The sequence below is a fragment of the Brassica napus genome, chromosome C6, assembly GCF_020379485.1.
Source record: "Brassica napus cultivar Da-Ae chromosome C6, Da-Ae, whole genome shotgun sequence".
In the NCBI taxonomy this organism is placed as follows: Eukaryota; Viridiplantae; Streptophyta; class Magnoliopsida; order Brassicales; family Brassicaceae; genus Brassica; species Brassica napus.
In genome coordinates this window covers 39,395,082-39,417,574 of record NC_063449.1, presented here as the reverse complement: position 1 = coordinate 39,417,574, position 22,493 = coordinate 39,395,082, and the positions used below count along the sequence as shown (strand labels likewise).

The window sequence follows — 22,493 nt, the reverse complement described above, 5'->3', positions numbered from 1 at the left end:
TACTAATAATTTGGGGGAATTCTGATTTTTGTTCAAATCTCTCTTTATTGTATCTAGTATTTATAAAAGTTCTATCAAATCCTCCCTTATTGAATTAATCATTTATTCAAACTCTTTCAAATCCCCTTTTATTGAAAAACAAGGATTTCACTCCTAATATTTACCAAGAGTTATTTCGAATTATTAGGTAATTGGTTTTATAGACAAAATTCACCGGAAACAAATACCATCTAATGAGATGGTATTTCAAAATAAATAAATAAAACAATTTTTTTCATCTTCTTCGTCTAATCTACGTCGTCTGTCTCTTCTTCATTAGCTTTGGTCTTTTGACAGTGCCAAGACTAGAGATATTTGAGTGTCAATTTTAATTCGATGGAGGAGTACCAAGTGCAGTTAACTATGGCGATCTACATCTATCATGATCCTAGAGAATGCACGTCTCAGCTTGAGTCGATGTGCGGATTGCCCTTGGGTTTTGTCGTTAAACTTATGTCGCGTGGAGGATTCTGATCATTTGATTATCAGGATCATGGTTTAGAGGAATCATGATTATCATAAATCTCAAACTTTTTTTTTCATCTTCCAGTTTCGAAACCATCCAAGTTACCACGACAGAAGTGGAGATTCTGGTCAAGCAAATGTATTATATCCGTGCAGACAGTCACTACAAGAAAACACGCTATATTCAATTTGACGATTTTCCGACCAAAGAGTGGGTGTCGGTATATACCGACGCAATTCCGACGACATTCCGATTTAATATATAACCGTTACGTTCGTCCGAAAATCGTCGTTATATACCGACGACTTTCCGACGACCTTGCGATCAATAATATAACCGTCACTGTCGTCGGAAGTTCGTCGGCATATACCGACGAATTTCTGACGAACCTTTTAACCATTGCCGACAAATACATATGACCGTTTTATAGCCGTTGAGATAGGAAAATACCGACGGAATTCCGACGGATATGACCGTTAGGGTCATCGGAATTCCCTCGGAATGTCGTCGGACTGCCGTAAGCAATTTCCTATAAATACAACCTCTCCTCATTCAACTCATTCACTCCTCATTCTCTCTTCACTCTCTCTAATCACAACAATTTCGAGAAAATCATGTCTTCAGGAGTTTATTATCGTTTGTGGATGGATAAACCTCATATGGATCCCAACACCAATTTACTTACGGAAGAATACGGTCAAGGGATTGGAGAATTCATGAAGCTTGTTGAACAGCAACCGGATGCAAAAACCGGTATGTTAAGATGTCACTGCTCTACTTGCAATAATAATAGGATTATAAGAGAATTTGATGTTTGGACTCATTTGTATATGAGAGGATTTTCACGTAATTATAAAGTTTGGTATCTTCATGGGGAAACTGGTTATGAATATGGTAGTACTAGCGAACCTCAGCCTGATATTAGGTTAGAAGAACCTAGATCGGATATAGATTATGGTGTAGGTACTGTGCAGATGGTACATGATCATTATAGAGGGGACGAACCAAATCCCGAATCTAGGAGATTTTTTGACATGTTGGATGCCGGAAAACAACCTTTGTATAAAGGTTGTAGAGATGGTCATTCACCCTTATCATCTGCAACTAGATTGATGGGTATTAAGTCAGACTATAATTTGGCTGAAGAATGTGTGGATGCGTTTACTGATTTTGTCAAAGGTATTATACCTGAGGATAATATTGCACCGGGTTCATACTACGAGGTTCAGAAACTTGTTGCGGGTCTTCAACTACCGTACGAAGTGATAGATGTATGTATTGACAACTGCATGATCTACTGGGGAGCGGATAAGGAACGGGATAACTGCAAATTTTGTAGGAAACCTTGTTATCAGGAGACGAGGGGAAGAGTTCCGATCCCGTTCAAAAGGATGTGGTATTTGCCTTTGACGGAAAGATTGCAGAGGTTGTATCAGTGTGAGCGCACAACAAAAGCAATGAGATGGCATGCAGAGCATTCTACAAATGGTGAGATTAGATATCCTTCAGATGCGAAGGCTTGGAAACATTTCCAGTCAACATATCCAGAATTTGTGGAAGAGAGAAGAAATGTTTATCTTGGATTATGTACTGATGGTTTCAGCCCATTTGGAAAGAGTGGAATACAATATTCTCTATGGCCAGTTATTGTGACACCGTACAACTTACCGCCAAGCTTGTGCATGCGACGAGAGTTTTTGTTCCTCTCAATTCTCGTCCCTGGGCCAGAGCATCCTAAGAGATCACTAGACGTGTTTCTTCAACCACTGATATATGAGTTGCAACAACTATGGGCGCATGGTTTTGAGACATGCGATGTTTCGTGCAAAGAAAACTTTTATATGCGGGCAGTAATTATGTGGACAATAAGTGACTTTCCAGCATATGGTATGTTATCCGGATGGACAACACATGGGAGGCTATCATGTCCATATTGTCAAGATGACACAGATGCTTTCCAACTAAAGCACGGAAGGAAAACGTGTTGGTTTGACTGTCACAGAAGATTTCTACCACCTGATCATCCATACCGTAGGAGTAAGACTTTGTTTAAGAAGAACAAGCAGGTGTTTGATGGTCCACCTGAGGAAGTTAGTGGGGAAAAATTGTGGAAGCAGTTGAGGGATTTTGGTGCAGGGAGGACGCCAGACGTAGGTGGACATGAAAACATTCGAGTCGATGCGGTTGGAGAGCTACATAACTGGCACAAAAAGAGTAATTTCTGGGATCTGCCATATTAGGAGGATCATCTATTGTGGCATAATTTAGATATCATGCATATCGAGAAGAACTTTTTCGACAATCTGATGAACACAATCCTTAACATCCAAGGTAAAACGAAGGATAATTTGAAGTCAATGTTGGATTTAGTCGATATCTGTGATCGTTCTGAACTTCACGTTGATGAGAACGGTACGGCCCCTTTTCCCATTTATAGGCTAGATGGTGCTGGAAAAGAAGAGTTCTTTGATTGGATTACAGATAGAGTAAAATTTCCAGACGGTTATTCATCAAATTTGCGAAAATGCGTTGATAGAAGTGAAGGAAAATTTACTGGCATGAAGAGTCATGATTGTCATGTAATTATGCAGCGCCTCCTTCCGTTTGCTTTTTACGCACTATTGCCACGTAATGTTCATGAAGCAATTGCAGGTATAAGTGTTTTTTTCGCGATTTATGCACCAGAGCAGTGACTGCAGAGGGTATTAGTAATCTGAAGGCAAACATACCAGTCAGCATGTGCAACCTCGAGAAGATTTTTTCTCTTTCATTCTTTGATGTAATGGAACATCTTGTTATTCATCTCGCAAGAGAATTGGAACTTGGTGGTCCTGTGCAGTACCGATGGATGTATCTTTTTGAGCGTTATATGCATCATCTGAAGAAGAAGGTCAAAAATTTAAACAAGGTGGAAGGATCTATAGTCCCCCAGGTGATCAATGAAGAAACTGCAATCTTTGCTGAAAACTATTTTTCATCAGAAGTGCATACAAAAAACCGAAGACCTGCTCGGCATGATGACAGAGGGGAGAGGGCAACATATCATGTTACTGTCCCAAGCATGTTCACGGAAATAGGACGACTTAGTGGAAAACCCACGAAGCGGAGACTTACGGAGACTGAGCACGCTCATTTGCAAACATATTTTCTCACCAACTGTGAAGATGTTCTACAATATGAGAGGTAAAAATAGTTATTCATTTAAATTTTTTGATTAATATAAAATAATTTTATTTTATATTGATAATATCTTTTTATATAGTGTTTATATGGCAGAGTTGCGTATGACTCACAGGCATGCGACAGAAGATGAGCTTCAACAACTCAGACATAACATATTTGCTGCATGGCTTCTTAGTTATGTGAGTCATATATCAATTACCGTATGCATATGATTAGTTTATATTTAATATAAAGTAATTAAATTTTCACTCATATATATATGTTTTTAATTTATAGGTGAATGATGGTTTGGCCAGAGATTTTGTGTTCGATGATTGGATACGCGAATTTGTGCGGGGACCAAACTATGTGGTCAAATCATATCCAAAATATTGTACGTGAGGATATGCATTCACAAGGAAAGGTCATTCTAGGACAACATATGATGATGGTGTTTCGTCTTGTTCCGGTGACGATGTCTACTACAGCAACATAGAAGAAATATTGGAAATCCAGTTTCCTGGTATGGTTGGATTGCGGTGTGTAGTATTCTATTGTGATTGGTATGACACCACCCCAGATAGAGGAGTGAAGACTGATGCGTTTTGTGTTACATCGGTTCATTCACGGCAGAAACTTCAATATTATGATCCCTTCATTTTTGCTTCGCAAGCTGATCAAGTATGTCAATTTATTCATAATTAATGGTTTATATTTTACTAATACCTTGTATAATTGATAGGTGTGCTACATCAGTTACGCTCGGGTGACGTACAGAGATGATCCATGGGTCACTGTAACGCAAATCAACCCAAGAGGACGAGTGGATGGAACTTATGTTAATGAACCATTACAACCAGACTCAACCAGCAACTTGAGTGCAGTTGAAGATTTGGCAGATGTTGAACTCGTTGAGAATTTTACCGAGTTTGGACTTGATGCTGTTGTACATTCAGAGGACGAAGCTGAGGTTGGGGAGTTTGATGAAGATTCTGAAGATTCTGATGATTCTGATTAGGAATTCTTATTAGTTGACTTGTATTTACTAGTTGTTGTAATTACATAAGTTGTTTTTTTTAAACAAGTCCGTCGGTATTCCGTCACTATAGACCGACGACATAGCGACGAAAAATGGTTTCATTCTAAGTGGACAAGTTCCTCGGAAATACCTCGGAATATACCGAGGACATTCCGACAAACTCGTTAAATTCGTCGGAATATCCTCGGTATATTCCGAGGTATTTCCGAGGACTTATGTTTTTAAAAGTTTTCATATCAAAATATATATATAAATTTGGATACCGAAACTATGAAAATAACACATAATAAGTGTTTAGTATAGTATTAGATCGTAACCGTTCAAATATAACAACTCATTAAAATATTTATGTATGTATATCATGGTTTTCATAACATCTCATAATAACACTCATATACTTATACAATCATATTCATCTAATCTTATACTACAAAAATGTTTTTGTGAAAAATCGTGTTATGTAAACATTTTTATAGTTAAATCTTTATGCAAATACTATATATTTTATCAAAGATTTGGATTTTGCATTTAGAAACTTGTGTTCAACCCCTAAACACTACGTCGTCGGAATTCCGTAGGAAAAACTCGTCAGTAATCCGTCGGAAAATACCGACGATATTCCGACGGATTTAATATCCGACGAAATTCCGACGACATTACTAATTCCGTCGGAAATCCGTCGGAATATCAAATTACCCGGGAAAAAGAAACCGCGTGAAAATTTTCGCGAACATATATTTAATGATTCCGACGAAATTCCGACGGATACGTGTCCGTCGGAATCATTAAAGATAAAAACCCTGGACGTTTCCTTCTTCGTCATTTCCGCCTCTCTGTCTAAACTCTCTCCGATTTTTCTCTCTTTGACGGCGACTCCGGCGATTTGCGAGCTCCCATCTCCGGCGATTCCTCTTCCCACCGTCAGATCTCTTCCCCCACTCCACAAATCATGTAAGATTCTATAAAAACTTTGTGTATTTCAATTTTTTAGGGTTTAGGAAGTTAGATCTTAGGATTTAAGGTTGTTTGATTGAAAATTTTAAGATTGAATGGATAGTTTAGGATCTATTAGTTAGGATTGTTGTTTGGATTTTTTTTGGATTGAAAACGTTTTTGTATTTTTAAAATTGTTTTTGGGGTTTCCAGTAATATATTATATATAATAAAACGTTTTTTAAAAGTTTTATATATATTTAACAACCTTTTCTATATTTATAAAAGTTTTATAAATATTTTTTTTAGATAAAACGATTTTATATTTGTTTTTTTTTTTTTGTCAACTGAAGCTTGTTATAGCAAAACTTACTCTCCAAAAATGGAGTAGAGGTTCCATACAACTGAAAATACAGCCAAGATGGCCAAAGGAAATGTTGCAACAAACGCAAAACATAATGTAAAATCATGATATATAGAAGCAATCTTGACGCAAATACCACACAAAACGTAGAGAAGTCCTCGATTATCGACGTCAATGTTGGTGATGTGCGTAAGGATGCCATGTAAACTAGCAAGCACACACGATGCTTCTAAACCCGAAATTGTAACCAACGATGTCACGAAGTCACGTGGATAATACGGGAGGCCTTCCGACAAGACCTTGAGAGCACATCCATCCTGTAGTAAGGAGGAGGTAGAGGAGCATAACCGAATTGTACCGTTACGCAGGGAGACTTCATATGCTTCGACACATAGCTTGCTCATTTCACCGAGAAATGAGAAAGGAAGTCTAGTAGCAACAAAGTAGACTTGATTCTCTGTAAAAGGACTGAAACTCTCCACAAAAGAGTAATTTTTCAAACACAAACACGACCAACTAGAGACGGTAAACTTGAGAATTACCAAGGAAAAACGAATTGCAGTTGTAATTAACAGAGGTTTAGGAGTTCGTCTAAAGAGACTGCTCGATCTATTACCAGCCAGAGAAACGCAATAAACTTGGGCTACAAGCGGGAGATAGACTAAATAATCATAATCTTCCCAAAGGAGAACAAAGGAAGCCGGATAAAGACCGGAAAGGAAGCTGCATAAAGCAGTAATGTTTCGATTGAAACTGAAAGACAAACTCACACAGGTTGGAGTAATGGTAACCAAGGCATTCACAAATCGGGAACATACCAGATTCAGCCCAGATGAAGGAGAAATGGAGTCCATGGGAGAGACCGAGCACTGACCAAGCGAGAAGGTTTGAAGGTCCAGAGAATCTGGAAAATCCAAAGTCGCACAAGGAGCAAAACCGGTTTCAGGGGAGGTCTCACAGAAGAGAGCTTTGGTAACTTCTTGGTAATGGTGAGAAGCGAGAGACAGCGATGTATCTGGAGAGGAGGCGTAAACCAGTGATGGGATACCACGGATGTCCTGCGACGAACTCTTACGAGTAGAGTCGGGCCTTTCCATGGCCAGATCTGAACTCGAAGAGGCACCAAAGAGATGAGAGTGGATGAAGCTTTTAGCGAGAAAACAGTAGAAAACGAGATCGTAGTGGAGCAGGAAGAACACATAAGAGCTTAGATGTCGACGCCGGCGGCCAGAGGCACCGCCGGCGTCAAGATGTGGAACTTGCGGCGGCTTCTCGATTCTCGTGTCTAGGAGAGTTTTAGGGTGAACTCGATTTTATATTTGTTTATATAGATAAAAAAGCATATATATATTTTTATATATTTAACAACCAGTTCTATATTTATAAACATTTTTAAAAATATTTATAATTTTTTTTATACATACATATATATATATATATATATATATATATATATATATATATATATATATATATATATATATAAAAATCATTTTTATATGTAAAAATAATTTTTAATATATTTAACAACTATTTCTATATTTATAGTTTTTTGAAAACATTTATAATTTTTTTATACATACATATATATAAATCATTTTTAAATTTAAATATATAAATTAAAACATTTTAAATAGAAGATCATTTTTTAATATATTTAACAATCTTTTGATGTATTAACATTTATTTTTTAGGCCCGAGGATGCACGCAATTCCGCATCCCGTAGTTCTGCACCCCGTGGCGGCCGAGGTAGTTTGGCGAGCAGTTCCCGTCTATTGGGATCATCTCACGAACAAAACTCGGTTCCCGCTCCCGCTCCATATGTTCCTGCTCCCGCTCCATATGTTCCCGCTCTAGCTGCTCAGGAAGATCCGGGGGTCATGTCAGTTCAACAATTGGTTCAACAACCAAGTCGAAAGCATCTCCCGGTTCTTCATTCCAACCCACGACCGGGACATACAACTTGGTTACTATTTTTATTTTATTTGTAGTGTTTTTCCATTAATTAACTTTCTAAAATGCATTTTTCTAAAGGTTCAACAAGTCGAGCAATGACATTAGCAGGAGCATCAACAATATGATGTATTCCATGCTCCATACCGGATATTCGAAGTGGAGTGTGATTCCTGGCGAGGACCGGGAGTTGTGGTTTCGTCAGTTTGCGGTAACTCTTCAGTTTTTTTTAAAGCATTTTCCAATTTTTTTTATATATATCTACTAATTAAATTATGTGTGTTTTGTAGCAAAAGTTCAATTGGGAGTCCGGTCTCACGGAAACAGTCCGTCAGAAATTCAACGAAAAGGCCATGGACTCTTATACGAAGCAGATCAACGCTTGGAAGACAGTATGACAGAAGAGCAAGAGGCCACGGTACATCAACGGGATGGTGTGGGAGCTGTTGATAGTCCATTGGGAGAAGGACGACACTGCAGCGACGTCTCTTAAGAACTCCAAGAACCGGAAGAGCGATCGTGGCGGGAAAGGTATGTATGTGCACAACCTCGGCGCTTGCTCTATGTCTTCTAAGGAGGATCAACTTGTAAGTTCTATTTTTTTTATCTTTATATTTATTTAAATAAATATTTTTTTATATTCTTTGGCTAATGACTGTTTTTTAGATTGAAGCAAATGACGGTAATCCCGTTGATCGTCTTCAACTTATTAAGGAGGCTCACACTAACAAGAAGATGAGTCAAATTCAGGACGCCGTGATCAGATCCGTTGTTGACTTGGTGGAAACTCAAAAAGAAGATCTTCTATCTTCTCAGCCTCTCTCTTATGACGGCGATTCTACGGGAGCTTCAACCAACATGTTCCGATTGCAAATAAATGAGATGGTCGAAAAGGTAATTTTTTTATTAATATATTTATTTTATAATGTAGTTTACTAACTTTAAATATTTTTGTAGGCGGTTCCTTAAAGGAAAGGAGGACGTTTAGTTGGGTTGGCCCGCCGTGCTTCTTCGTATCCGGCGTCTTCTTCGCAAGTTCCATATACCGATCCCATGATTCTAGAGCAGCTACAGAACAAAGATGAACGGATTGTGGCATTGGAGGAGCAGAACGCCACTATTCTTTCTGAGAATGACACTATCCTTGCTCAGCTGGAATTCCAAAAGAAGACCAACGCCGAGATATTGGAAAAGCTAGATCGTTTGTTGCCTTAGAGGTTCTTAGTTTTTTATGAACTTTAAAACTTGATGAATGTTTTTTTTCTATTTAAGTTTCTATGAATTTAAATTCTACAATATTACTAGTTTTGAATTTCAGATTTTGTGTATATATTAATTTTTAATATAAAAAAAAATTTATAAATGCAAAATTTATTCATATTTAAAAATGGTATATTCTGACGAATCAGAGTCGTCAGAATATACCGACAAACCAGTTCGTCGAAATATACTGACGAATCATAGTCGTCGGATTATACCGACGAGTACAGGTCGTCAGAATATACTGACGAATTAGTGTCGTCGGAATATTCCGACGAACCTGCTTGTCGCTATATTCCGACGACTCTAATTCGTCAGTATATTCTGACGACCTAATTCGTCGGAATATAGTGTTTCCGATGAATTCTGTTCTCGGAATATGTTATCGGAGTGTCGTCGGAAGTTCATCAGAATGTGGTTTATCGGTATTCGTCAGAAAGTCGTCGGAAACTCTGACGAAATTCCGACGAATTTTTTTTTTTTCCGGCAAAATGATAATGACGACCACTGTCGTCAGAAATTTGTCAGTATCCGCCTATTCCGACGAACTTCTGACGATTTTGTCTGTCAGTATCTGCCTATTTTCTTGTAGTGAGTGTTGAGGAAGTCACAATCGTGTGAAACAACAACCAAAGTCTTCTTCCAGCGACATATACTCCTCTATCCCGAGAACTGCTCTAAGGTTGAGATGGTTGGTGGGTTCATCTAACAACAAAAGAGTAGGTTGCACAAAGAGAGCTCTAGCTAACGATATTCGCATCCTCAATCCACCACTGAAATGACACCTAGAACTAGGCTAAGCCACCTAAACATCCTCTTATGAAACATCAACACACATGAGCCCATGAGTCAAGACCTAGGACACCCGAGCACGTACATAACCAGATAATAGCATTGCACTAGAAACTAGACCTAGAACGTTTGAACACTGGTCCAACATAACTTGTTGCTGAAGGAGAGTCTGGAGTAAGAAATTGCTTCAGATGATACATCATGTGGCACTGAACGGCTGGCTGCGGGTCTCTCAAAGAGATCACCCGTAAACACATCACCACCAAATGGGAGAAACAAAGACCAAAATAACCATAGAAGAGCAACAATAAAGAACTTTGTTTTTTTTTCCATGTACAGTCTATTCTTCTGCAGGATATGATCACACTTTAGAAGTCCTAAGTGAAACAATTGTTATATACAAATCACATTTGGTTTTCACTTTTTTGTATCATTGTTTGGGCTTTGGTCATGTTTTTGTCCACTTTGTGTTAAAACGTTTTGTATTACTTTTTCAAGTCTATTTTTCATAAATTATATGTTAGTTATTATATTGATAGAATATATACGGATATAATATGTGTTGAACTGATAAGAACTGCTTAAGATTATCTCTTCTTTAGTTAAACTAAAAATTGTATATATATTAATATCAAAGCCCTATAAAAATATACGTGCAGCTCCTTTGCTACTGAGATCATTCATTACTTTTCTGAAAAAATTAAGGTTAGTTTTCTCTAGTGTTTTGTATGAACTTTTTTTTTTTCCTTTGCTATTGTTTGTTGCTCCATGTGACCATTAATAAGTAGTTGTATAAAACTTGCTTTGACGTTGAATAATACGATTGAGGTCGATTATTTTTTGTTTTCTCTAGTGTTTTGTATGATTTTTTTTTTTTGCTTTTGCTATTGTGTGTGTTGTTTTTCTCCATGTTACCATTAATAAGTATATGTGGAATGATGCTGTTATTAGTGGATCTCAACGGTGATATAAGAATGCGTAAGTTATCTTTTTAATATATTTTTACATATTTATGGTTGACAATAATAACGAAACCTCACAACCTATTTTTTGGATCATAGGTGTGAGATGGTTTATGTCAATGTTGCAGCCGAGTGAAGTATTTGTTATTTTTAATGATTTTTTGAAATAGATTACATTTTCTGTGTGGTTTTCACAAATTCTGGTCATTTTTATTGTTCTTGAACACACAGCGCGTGCTACTGACAATACTAATAATGACAAAGGTTCTCTCATATTTGTCGCAAATAAAGTGTTTTGACAAAGCTGAATCACAAAAACTATGCCAAAAGACAATCGAGCCAAAGCTTATGCTCTTCACTTCTTAGACCTTATCGCTGGGACTTATGCGGTTTGAGCAGGCGGTGCAGCGGCAGGAATGTTTCCTTCAGGGCCCTTGGCAAGTCGTTCCGCTCTACGGGAATGTTTCCTTTCTCGGCTAGCCTTGTTCTTAACTCTCTTAGCCTCAAACATGGTCAGACAAAGTTTTCTCTCTGGAACGTGAGTGGATCTTTGTCGGCTTTCTGATGATGAAACCATCCTTGACAAGCTTCTTATGTTTTGGTCCGAATTGGCCAGATATCTTTGGAAATATTTTTTTATTATTTTAAAAGTCTAGCAAATCCCTCATCAAAACCCCTGATAAAATACTTAAAATCCAAATAGATTCATCTAAATCCCATCTAAATCCCACCATATATGAAATCCCTAGTATTTTTCCAAATCCTTAGTACAATAAGGCCCCCTGATTTTTTTTTTTTTTTTTTTTGTATAAGGCTTACATTAAAATTTAAAACAAAGTACAAGATGTGATTTGTTAGATCACATAGTTTGAGAAAGTTTGATACATGAAGTAGACAGAGCAAGAGCTATATATAAGTAAGAAAACTTAGTACAACTCTTAAGCTTGACCAAACTAGGTAGGATATTATTGCGCTTGATAGGAACCTCGACCTCTACGGCCTCGTTTTCCTCTGCCACAAACTGTCATCCATCCCATATCTTGGTATTTTTGTGTCGGTTTGATCAACTGACCTCCTCTTGTCATGCTTCCAAATTCATCCATTTGTTCAGTAATATGAAAATTACTCTCCATATTACTTACTTCTTGGATTGACTCGGTTGAAAGAGGGGTCATTTTTAAAGGATCATTTTCTGAGAGTGCTGTACCCTCATTCATGGTAATTTCTGATGGAGCATCGTCCATAACTTGGAAAGAAGTGTGAGCAGATGATGTACCTGCTAGGGTAGATGAATAGGTAACCTTTGCATCCGGAAGTGATTTATAAGTAGCAGAGTTATCCTTGTGAGGAAGAGCTACCCGAGGAGACACAGAGTCAGTAGTTGCTGGTGAAGAATTAATGTGCGTTGAGGACGCTCCTGGCTTCCCGAATTGAAAGGGAACATGTTGAGGTGTAAGAACAGTTTGTTGAGGACCAAGCTCTTGTCCTAGAATCTGATCTACTGCTAGATTAGGCAGCTCACTTATGATGTTGTTGGCCTTGATACTCTCTCTTGGCACCTTAGGAGTGACACAATTCTGCTGGACATCAGAATCAGTATTATCCAAGAAGGAGTCTATAGCAACCACTGGGATATCCACATCCTTGTGTTCAGATCTTTTTTCATTTGTTGGTGGAATCTTGTCTTCCTTTAGTAAACACCTCTTTGCTTTGTGACCTAGACTCCCACATCTTTCACAAGTTGATGGAATCCAAGAGTAGATCACATCAACTAAAAATATGTTACCAAGCTTGTCGTCCAAAGCAATCTGTTTGGGGAAACTCTTGTCGAGCTCTATTTCCACCAAGATCTTAGCCTCTCCAATATTTAAGGGATCAAGCCTTGGCTTATGCGTAAGCATAGGCTCACCTAGACCTGAAGCAATGTGCGAGATTCCAAGTCTAGAGTAGTAGCTGGTTGGGATATTTTGTAGGGTCACCCAAGCTGGAACAGTAGAGATTTTGGGAATTTTTAAAGAGCCTTCGGAGTTCCAAGGAGCCACAAACATTAAGCAATCGTCTACATGCCAGACGCAACGCTGAATAATCCACTGTCTTGTCTCTTTGTGTGGAAGATGGAAAAGGTAAGAGGATTCTCCTAGTTTCCGACTAACAATTTTACAGCTTCTACCCCAGAGTCGGTGTACAATAGCATGTGTAAGACCACCCGAGGGAGCAGAATGATGTCTCGAGTTTTAACCCGATTATCTAACTGCAAGTGCACAGTAAAGTACGCAGTAGTAATACGGGATCGAATCCACAGGGACCGATGATCACACGTAGAGTTGCAGACAAGTTAATAGCTACAGCGAAACAAGATATATTTTTGTTGGTTTTTATTTAATTTTCTCTAGTGTCACAAAGCATAAACAAGTTGTAAAAAGATGATTTAAACGATTTGAAAACTATTTTAAAACAAACGTTGGGCATTGGGAATTCTCAGGGATTTCTTTTTAATCAAGATACAATTAATGGAAGACACAGGGATATATTAAGAACCGTCTAGAACTCAAACACGATATTAGAATTAACCTACTTCCGTAGCGCTAATTCTCTATGTTATAGAAATCTCCACACTAACTTCCGCTGAGTTTCAATTTCTAAACAAGCATTAAGAACAGGTTCAATATGTTCACAAAGCGCAATAACATCAACTTCCGAGGGTTAAGGACACTTTGCTCATCTAAAGTATTTTCGGAAGTTCAAACAATCACTTTCGGTGCATCAAACAATCTAATATCATGAACTAAGTGATCAATTCAGTTCAAGCAGTAAGAAATCCATTAGATGAAGAACCAAAACGTAATCCCTTAGTCTACACACGTTTTATGGATCAAAACATCAAGAAATCCCTTATGAGAACCCCTAAACCCAACTAGATGACTACTCACACATAACTAAGCAAGAACAAAACGATTTTGATGAAGAAAACATGATAAGATTGTATTAAAACAGAGTAAAGGTTCAGAAGATCTTCTCCAAATGGTTTTGAGATGAACTCCTTTACAAATCTTCACAAATCACACCAAAACAAGTACAAAACACTCAAATCTCTCTCTAGAACTTGTAAATCTCCTCCTTGGTCGCCCCTGGTCTTTTCTGAGTCTCCAAAGTCGAGTTTCCTCTGAATTATTGAGGGGAGTGGGTAAAAAGGAGTGAAAAGCTCGTTTGTGCGTGTGGAGCCCGTAGCGCCTGAGATCGGTCGATCCACATGGCTCGGATCGGTCGATCTAGTGCATGAAAGCCACAGATCGGTCGATCCAGGTAGCCCGGATCGGTCGATCTCGTGCTCTGTGCGATCAATACTTCATTCGGTCCATTGTTCGGTCCATCTTGCTTCTGAATAAATCCCGAATGCGTTCTTTTCTTTCAAGCTATCTAGTAACCTGCATATTACACTTAAGAACACCAAAACGCATCAAATAGACCAAAACATTAATTAAAACCGACCATTTAATTGCTCCAAAACGAGTTTAAAACCGTTAAAAACACGGAATATCAACTCCCCCAGACTTGAATCTTTGCTTGTCCTCAAGTAAAGAGGATTAAAATTTGGGAGCTCACTAACCCTCAGTAGACCTTACCTTGTGATTTCGCTAACCACTTAAATCAGAGACTGTCAAGGCATTCATTCCAAATCCCCACCAAGACCGCGCAAACCTTTCCATATTTCAGACCTGCAAGTCTCAGTTTCAAGTAATCAACTCTTTACATTCATTAAAAAGTGCGTGACCTTTCCACCAAAGATATCTCCATCAGGTTTAACGGGCTCGGTGTTTGGGAGGCTGTTTTAGTGTTTAATTAGGTGAGGCTCAAGTGTTTGTGGGTATCAGCGATATCAAAAAAAATGCAAAACATTATGCAAAATCGCTGGAGAGACCGAGTATATTGATAACCATGTTTTCGAACTGCTCAAGTCTCAAATGATCAAAACCCAACAAATCTCAAACTCTAACCCCGAATTAAAACAAAGCATCATCTCTAGTACACAAAATAAAAAATAAAATGTCTAAATCAAATCAACTGAATGAGATATAAACATGAACTTTTTTTTTTTTTTTTTTTTTTTTTTTTTTTTTTTTTTTTTTTTTAGAACGAAAACTTATACAAACCGAAATCGAATATATACACTGCGATGCAATCACACACTTACAACACCCAATTTTTCTATTTACACCTCTAGACACACAGGTCCGTGTCTAACCACCTAAATGTTCCGATCCTACCTAAGCAGTCGGATGAACCATGTCTACCCTAATCTCTCCATTGTTTTTGCACATGTATGCACATATGATCAGTGTGTAAGAATGCATGGAGATGAAATAAAAGGGTAAGGTGTAGGTGAGGTACCAAACTATTGATGAGTCTGGCCATTCAGGATTATTAAAGAGTGGTAAAATGTGGTAAAGAAAATCCTGAATGTGTATATGTGTACCGTTTCCTGATGTTGATTCCTGGTCAAAAGAAATTAAATTCATTAATGGTCAAAAATAGTTGAGTCGATTACAATTCACCGAGACTTGATAAAAGATTTAAAGAGAGGTTGCTTGGTCAAGTGGTTCCTCGGTTTGTCTGCGCTAACAGTCCTGAAAAATGGTCAATATGAAATGTAATGCACAACACACAAGGAAATAGTCTAATAATCATCACAGGGTCTGAGAAAAATACGTAGAGAGTTTTTTAAAACACAAAGAAAATAAAAGAAATAAAAGCAATATGGTACATAAGTAGCATCCTCCCCCAGACTTACTTCACACCGTCTCGGTGTGAAAATAATTCCAAGAGAGATTACCGATCAGGCGTTGTGGTCAGTGCGCCTCTTGGAGCGCCTCTCCAAGGCTCCATCATCGTCGAGTCCTCCGCTGCCTCAGGTCCAGCAGCGGTGTCGTGAGCGCCCGAGTCATCATGTGTCGTGAGCGCCTTAGATCGACCGATCCATACGTGTCGGATCGACCGATCTCTTACATGGATCGCCCGTTCTGTTTCTTTAGGATCGATCGATCTCTGCCTGATCGTGATACATGCCTGAAAATCATCTAAAAACACAACCAAAAATCAATTCACACAAGAAAACATAATCACAAAAGAGAAAGAATATCAAACCATGTGGGTTGCCTCCCACTCAGCGCTTGTTTAAAGTCGCGAGCCTGACTATTTTGTTGTCCTTAGGCGAGATCGGGTTCCGATAAAGGAATGTTGGTTCCTTCTTCGGGTTTTGCATCTGTGAAGTAAGGTTTTAGCCTCTGCCCATTGACGGTGAATTTCCTCCCATTGTCTTCCAAGACAACAGCTCCATAAGGTCTAACCTCTGTGATGGTGAAAGGTCCGGACCAACGAGACTTAAGCTTTCCAGGAAATAGCTTGAGTCTAGAGTTGAACAGAAGGACTTTGTCTCCAGCAGCGAAGTCTCTCGGGATTATCTTTCTGTCATGCCACGCCTTAGTTCTTTCCTTGTAGATTTTGGTGTTCTCATAGGCGTTCAACCGAATCTCGTCCAGCTCGTTCAACTGAACCATCCTCCTTTCTGCAGCGGTTTTAATGTCGAAGTTCATCAACTTCGTTGCCCAAAAACCACTGTACTCCAATTCCACAGGTAGGTGACAAGACTTTCCATAGACCAGATTAAAAGGAGTGGTGCCCAAAGGAGTCTTGTAGGCGGTTCTATACGCCCATAAGGCGTCATCAAGCTTCACAGCCCAGTCTTTCCTTGTTTTGCCTACAGCCTTCTCCAAAATTCCCTTGATTTCTCGGTTCGATATTTCAACCTGCCCACTTGTCTGAGGATGATAAGGTGTAGCTACCTTATGCTTTACTCCATGTTTCTTCAGCAGTTTATCGAACGTCTTGTTGATGAAGTGAGAGCCTCCATCACTAATAACCACTCTCGGGATCCCGAATCTTGGAAAAATGACTGTCTTGAACATTTTCTTGACAACACTAGAGTCATTTGTCTTGCTGGCTACTGCTTCCACCCACTTGGAGACATAATCAACCGCAACCAAGATGTACTCATTTCCATAAGAAGATGGGAAAGGGCCCATAAAATCAATTCCCCATACATCAAAAACTTCAACTTCAAGGATGAAATTTTGGGGCATCTCATTTCTCTTACTGATGTTACCCTTCCGCTGACATGCATCACACTTTGAGACAAACTCATGGGCGTCTCTGAAAAGTGTAGGCCACCAGTAACCAGCCTGCAGGACCTTAGAAACCGTCTTGAATGTTGCAAAATGGCCTGCGTATTCTGAGCTGTGGCAGTGGAAAAGAATCCCTTGCATCTCATTCTCCAGAACGCATCTCCTGAATAAACCATCTGAGCATCTCTTGTAGAGGAAGGGATCATCCCAGTAATAGTGGTTCACATCTCTCATGAACTTCTTCCTCTCATACCCCTTCAGGTTCGGTGGTTCAATTCAGCACATAGGTAGTTTGCAAAGTCTGCAAACCATGGGAGATCATCCTGAATTTGTCTCATGACACAGCAATCAGCCTGATCCAAATACTCATCCTCCAGCAAGGTGATCACATAGACATTCTCCTCGGGTAATGTATCATCCAGTGGTGTTTCAGCTTCCACTCTCATTCGGGAAAGATGATCTGCCACTCCATTTTCTGCTCCTCTCTTGTCTCTGATCTCAATATCAAACTCCTGTAGGAGTAAGATCCACCTTAAGAGTCTCGGTTTAGCATCTTTTTTCGTCATCAGGTACTTCAAGGCTGCATGATCTGTGTGCACAATTACTTTCGAGCCCACCAAATAGGACCTGAACTTCTCGAAAGCATAAACTACTGCCAGCAACTCCTTCTCAGTGGTAGCATACTTGATTTGAGCATCATCAAGCGTTCGGCTGGCATAATAGATCACATGGAGTTTCTTGTCTTTTCTCTGCCCCAAAACAGCTCCAATCGCGTAATCACTTGCGTCACACATTATTTCAAATGGCAAGTCCCAATCTGGTGGCTGCACAATGGGAGCACTGACTAGAGACTTCTTGAGAATCTGAAACGCAGCGAGGCAGTCAGCATCAAAAACAAACTTCGCTTCTTTGCACAGCAGACGGGTGAGTGGTCTCGCTATCATAGAGAAGTCTTTGATAAACCTCCTGTAGAAACCGGCATGTCCCAGAAAACTCCGAATATCCCTCACTGTCCTGGGAGGCTGTAGGCTGGTCATAACTTCAATCTTTGCTTTGTCAACCTCGATACCCTGCTCTGATATCCTGTGACCCAAAACAATGCCATCTTTCACCATGAAATGACACTTCTCCCAATTTAACACCAAGTTCTTCTCCTCACATCTTTCCAGCACCTTGCACAGATTAGCAAGGCAGTCGCTAAATGAAGAACCGTAGACTGAGAAATCGTCCATAAAAACCTCCATAATGTCCTCAATAAGATCAGTAAAGATCGACATCATGCATCTCTGGAAAGTTGCAGGAGCATTGCACAATCCGAAGGGCATTCTCCTGTAGGCAAAAGTACCGTATGGGCAGGTGAATGTTGTCTTCTCTTGGTCGTCTGGATGAATGGGTATCTGAAAGAACCCGGAGTAGCCATCGAGAAAACAGTAGTAGGGGTGGTTGGCTAGTCTTTCCAGCATCTGGTCAATGAAAGGAAGTGGGAAGTGGTCCTTCCTTGTGGCTGAGTTTAGCTTCCTGTAGTCAATGCACATCCTATGCCCTGTGACTGTTCTGGTAGGAATCAGCTCAGCTTTCTCATTTGTGATGACAGTGATGCCACCCTTCTTAGGAACCACATGAACCGGGCTCACCCAAGTGCTGTCTGAAATTGGGTAGATCACCCCTGCACTCAACAGCTTTAGAATCTCCTTTTTCACAACTTCCATCAGTTTGGGATTCAGTCTTCGCTGGTGCTCTATGGACGTCTTTGACTCATCCTCCAAGTGAATCTTGTGCATGCAAAGATCTGGAGAAATACCTGTAATATCATCCAAAGAGTACCCCAATGCTTTTCTATACTTTCGCAATTTTGAAAGAAGCAAAGCGGTCTCCACATTATTCAGGTTAGCACAAATAATAACAGGATATGTGGAATTCGGTCCCAAGAATGCATACCTCAGCCCAGCTGGGAGGGCTTTAAGTTCCACCTTTGGAGCATTCTCCTCACTCCAATCTGGTTGGGAGGATGACGGTTTGACGGTTTTATCGGTGCCTGAGTCTTCAAGGCTGACATAGGCGACATGCTTCTCAATCGGTGAGGCTGAATCCAAAATCTCAGAAAATCCAACCACTTCTTGGTTCATGAACCCGAACTCACTCTCCTTTTGGGTCAATGCGACTTGTAGAGGATCATCAGTGTGCAACTCTTCATCCATTTCCTCCACCAGTTCAGTCAATGTATCAACCCAGAAAGTCTGTCCATCAATAGTCGGATTTTTCAGCACCTTCTCCACATTGTATCTCATCGCCATGTCTCCTAGACGTAAGTCTATATGCCCATTCTGTACATCAATCATGGCTCCAGCAGTAGCTAAAAATGGTCTGCCCAAAATGAGAGGATCTTTAGGTTCCTCTTCCAGCTCCAGAACTACAAAATCGGTAAGCACATATCCCTTTCCAACACCAACAGGGATGTTTTCTAGTACACCGACTGGTCTTCGCACTGATCGGTCAGCAAGGACCAAGGAGATCCTTGTAGGTTTGTAGTTCGTCATGCCTAGCCTCTCAGAGACAGAGAAAGGCATTAGGCTCACTCCTGAACCCAGATCGCAGAGACTCTTCTCAAAAGTAAGTGATCCAATGCGGCATGGTAGAACAAATGCTCCGGGATCTTCACGCTTTTTAGGCATGACATTTTGTAGAACTGCGCTACACTCCTCATTGAGCATCAACACACCCCGCTCTAGGCTCATCTTATCGGTAAGAATCTCCTTCATGTACCTTTTAAGAGAAGGTACCATCTTCACCGCTTCAACAAATGGCAATCTCACATGTAACTCCCCAACAAGGTTCTTTAGCTTCTCGTACTCACGTTCTTTGATCTTCTGCCTTGGTCTGGATGGGTATGGAGCCTTAGGAACATAAGCAGGAGGCGCCACATACACCTCTTCAGGTTCGGAGGAATTTGGTTTCGTCGACACGGGATCGGTCGATCCAGATGGACCGGATCGGTCGATCTCCTTCCCCTTGGATCGGTCGATCTGTTCTTGAGATCGGTCGATCTCTTTCTCTTTCGATTCCTCAATCGTTTTTCCACTCCTAAGTGTTATAGCATTCACAAACTCCTTGGGATTCGTCTCTGACTTCCCTGGTAGAAATCCAGGTGCTGTTCTGCTGCTAGAGGCGGTTTGAGCAACTTGCTTTTCCAAAACTTTCAAATGGGTGTTCAAAGCTTCGAACTTCCCATTAAGCTCTCCATACATGTTATCCACCTTGGTGTTTATCTCTGCAGTGCTATTCTTCTGACCTTCTAGCACCATTTGCAGCATCTTCTTAATTTCGTTATCCTGAGAAGGCTGTGACGAAGAGGCATTTCCTTGATTCTGATAGTTGTTGTACTGCTGCCTTTGCTGAAATCCTGAGTTGCCCGAGTTGTTCCCCTGATATTGATTTCTGTTCTGAAATCCTTGGTTGAACACACTCTGGTTCTGATTCTGGTTCTGCCTGTTTCCTGCCTGAGGGTAGGACTGATGTTGTGGATTCTCCACATTGTTGCTCCGGTAAGACAGATTATTTTGCTGATTTTGATTCCACCCAAGGTTCTGATTGTAGCCTCTGTTGTAGTTTCCTTGACCACCAATGTAGTTCACATCAGCCTGCATATCACTTGAATCATCACCAACAGCTTCTTGTGAGGAACGATAGCCTTGCTCCTCCACAAATTTCACAGATTTCTGATCTCTCTTGAGAAGCATCTCAATCTTGGCATTCAGCTCATCTATCTTCTTGGATTCATAACCAACACCCTTCTGGCTGGTATCAAACCTTGACTTGCGGTTTGCTTTGCTGGATGACAGGTTGTTCAACAAGGTGTAAGCTTCTTCAACAGTCTTGGTCATGAAATCACCATTACTTGCTGTGTCCATGGCATCTTGACTCTCTTCATGAACTCCATTATAGAAAATGTTCAGCAAACTCACATCAGTGTAGCCATGGTGAGGGCAGTCCTGTGTGTACTCCTTGAAACGCTCCCAAGCCTCATGAAAGCTTTCTGAATCAAGTTGCTGAAAGCTTCCAATTCTGCTTCTCAGATATGTGGACCTTGACTTGGTGAAGAAATGCTGTAGAAAAGCAGCTCTTGTCTCTTCCCATGTAGTAAGAGATCCTGGAGGGATGGACTTTAACCATCTGATAGCTTTATCAGCTAAGGAAAACGGGAACAACCTGCATTTCAAAGCGCCTTGAGGAACTCCATTATGTCTGCTGGTGTCACAGACTCGCTCAAAATGCTCCAAGTGATACATCGGGTCCTCAGACGGGTTTCCATGAAACGGATTTTTCTCCACCAAATTAATGAGACCAGTCTTGATCTCAAAGTCTCTTCTCTCAATGGGAGGTGGGCGAATCCCAGAACGATCGGCATAGAATGCATCTGGTGTATCATAATGTGCAAGCGTCATCCTAGGCATGCCATAGTCTCCAGCCTGTTGTCTTGCAGCTACACCAGCCTGCTGATTATCACCAGCATTGTTGCCTTCTCGTTCATTTACAGGAATTGGATTTTGCGGGTTGTCCTGAAATTGGTCTTCTTGGTGTTCAGCCATTTCAACCTCTTCAGCGGACTCAAGTCTTTTCTTTTTCACTTGTCTCTCTAGGCGGCCGAGCTCTAACTCCAAAGGTATTAAATTCGATGATCCTTTGCTTCTAGTATGAAATCCGCTCATTCACCTGAAAACACAAACAAAAAGAGAAAGACAGAAACATTAGACAAAATAAAGAAAATGCTATAGTCTTAAACTGATCATTAACTCTAGGGTGACCAAATGGTCCCCGGCAACGGCGCCAAAAACTTGATGTCTCGAGTTTTAACCCGATTATCTAACTGCAAGTGCACAGTAAAGTACGCAGTAGTAATACGGGATCGAATCCACAGGGACCGATGATCACACGTAGAGTTGCAGACAAGTTAATAGCTACAGCGAAACAAGATATATTTTTGATGGTTTTTATTTAATTTTCTCTAGTGTCACAAAGCATAAACAAGTTGTAAAAAGATGATTTAAACGATTTGAAAACTATTTTAAAACAAACGTTGGGCATTGGGAATTCTCAGGGATTTCTTTTTAATCAAGATACAATTAATGGAAGACACAGGGATATATTAAGAACCGTCTAGAACTCAAACACGATATTAGAATTAACCTACTTCCGTAGCGCTAATTCTCTATGTTATAGAAATCTCCACACTAACTTCCGCTGAGTTTCAATTTCTAAACAAGCATTAAGAACAGGTTCAATATGTTCACAAAGCGCAATAACATCAACTTCCGAGGGTTAAGGACACTTTGCTCATCTAAAGTA

At 39.9% G+C, this 22,493-nt stretch overlaps 2 protein-coding genes and 1 non-coding gene across 4 annotated transcripts; 1 reads left to right on the top strand and 2 right to left on the bottom strand.

The window, feature by feature from the left end:
- Positions 1-5,999: 5,999 nt before the first annotated feature.
- On the bottom strand, positions 6,000-7,336 carry LOC106402657. 2 transcript variants are annotated; one of them, XM_022710505.2, is made up of 2 exons: positions 6,822-7,336; positions 6,000-6,726 (listed from the first exon to the last, which is right to left on the bottom strand). In XM_022710505.2, the coding sequence occupies exons 1-2, from the start codon at positions 7,098-7,100 to the stop codon at positions 6,673-6,675; spliced, it is 333 nt and encodes a 110-aa protein (XP_022566226.1). In that variant the 5' UTR covers positions 7,101-7,336; the 3' UTR covers positions 6,000-6,672. The 2 variants fall into 2 exon arrangements, with proteins under 2 accessions (XP_022566226.1, XP_048616733.1); XM_048760776.1 differs by having other exon boundaries at positions 6,000-6,471.
- A 4,600-nt stretch (positions 7,337-11,936) lies between these two features.
- LOC106403689 lies at positions 11,937-13,019 on the bottom strand. Its single transcript, XM_013844497.1, has one exon. It carries the CDS (start codon positions 13,017-13,019, stop codon positions 11,937-11,939), a length of 1,083 nt encoding a protein of 360 aa, XP_013699951.1.
- Positions 13,020-21,119: 8,100 nt separating this feature from the next.
- On the top strand, positions 21,120-21,226 carry LOC125589409. Its single transcript, XR_007325602.1, has one exon. It is a non-coding gene; the product is annotated as a small nucleolar RNA R71 (small nucleolar RNA).
- Positions 21,227-22,493: the final 1,267 nt, after the last annotated feature.

Bases quoted from the DNA above. Each gene is read 5' to 3' on its own strand.
- LOC106402657 (XM_022710505.2), bottom strand. From the start codon at position 7,100: ATGGAAAGGCCCGACTCTACTCGTAAGAGTTCGTCGCAGGACATCCGT. The intron at 6,727-6,821 runs GTATGTTCCCGA...TGCTTTATGCAG, and splicing joins CTTCATCTGGGCTGAATCTG to CTTCCTTTCCGGTCTTTATC.
- LOC106403689 (XM_013844497.1), bottom strand. From the start codon at position 13,019: ATGTTTGTGGCTCCTTGGAACTCCGAAGGCTCTTTAAAAATTCCCAAA.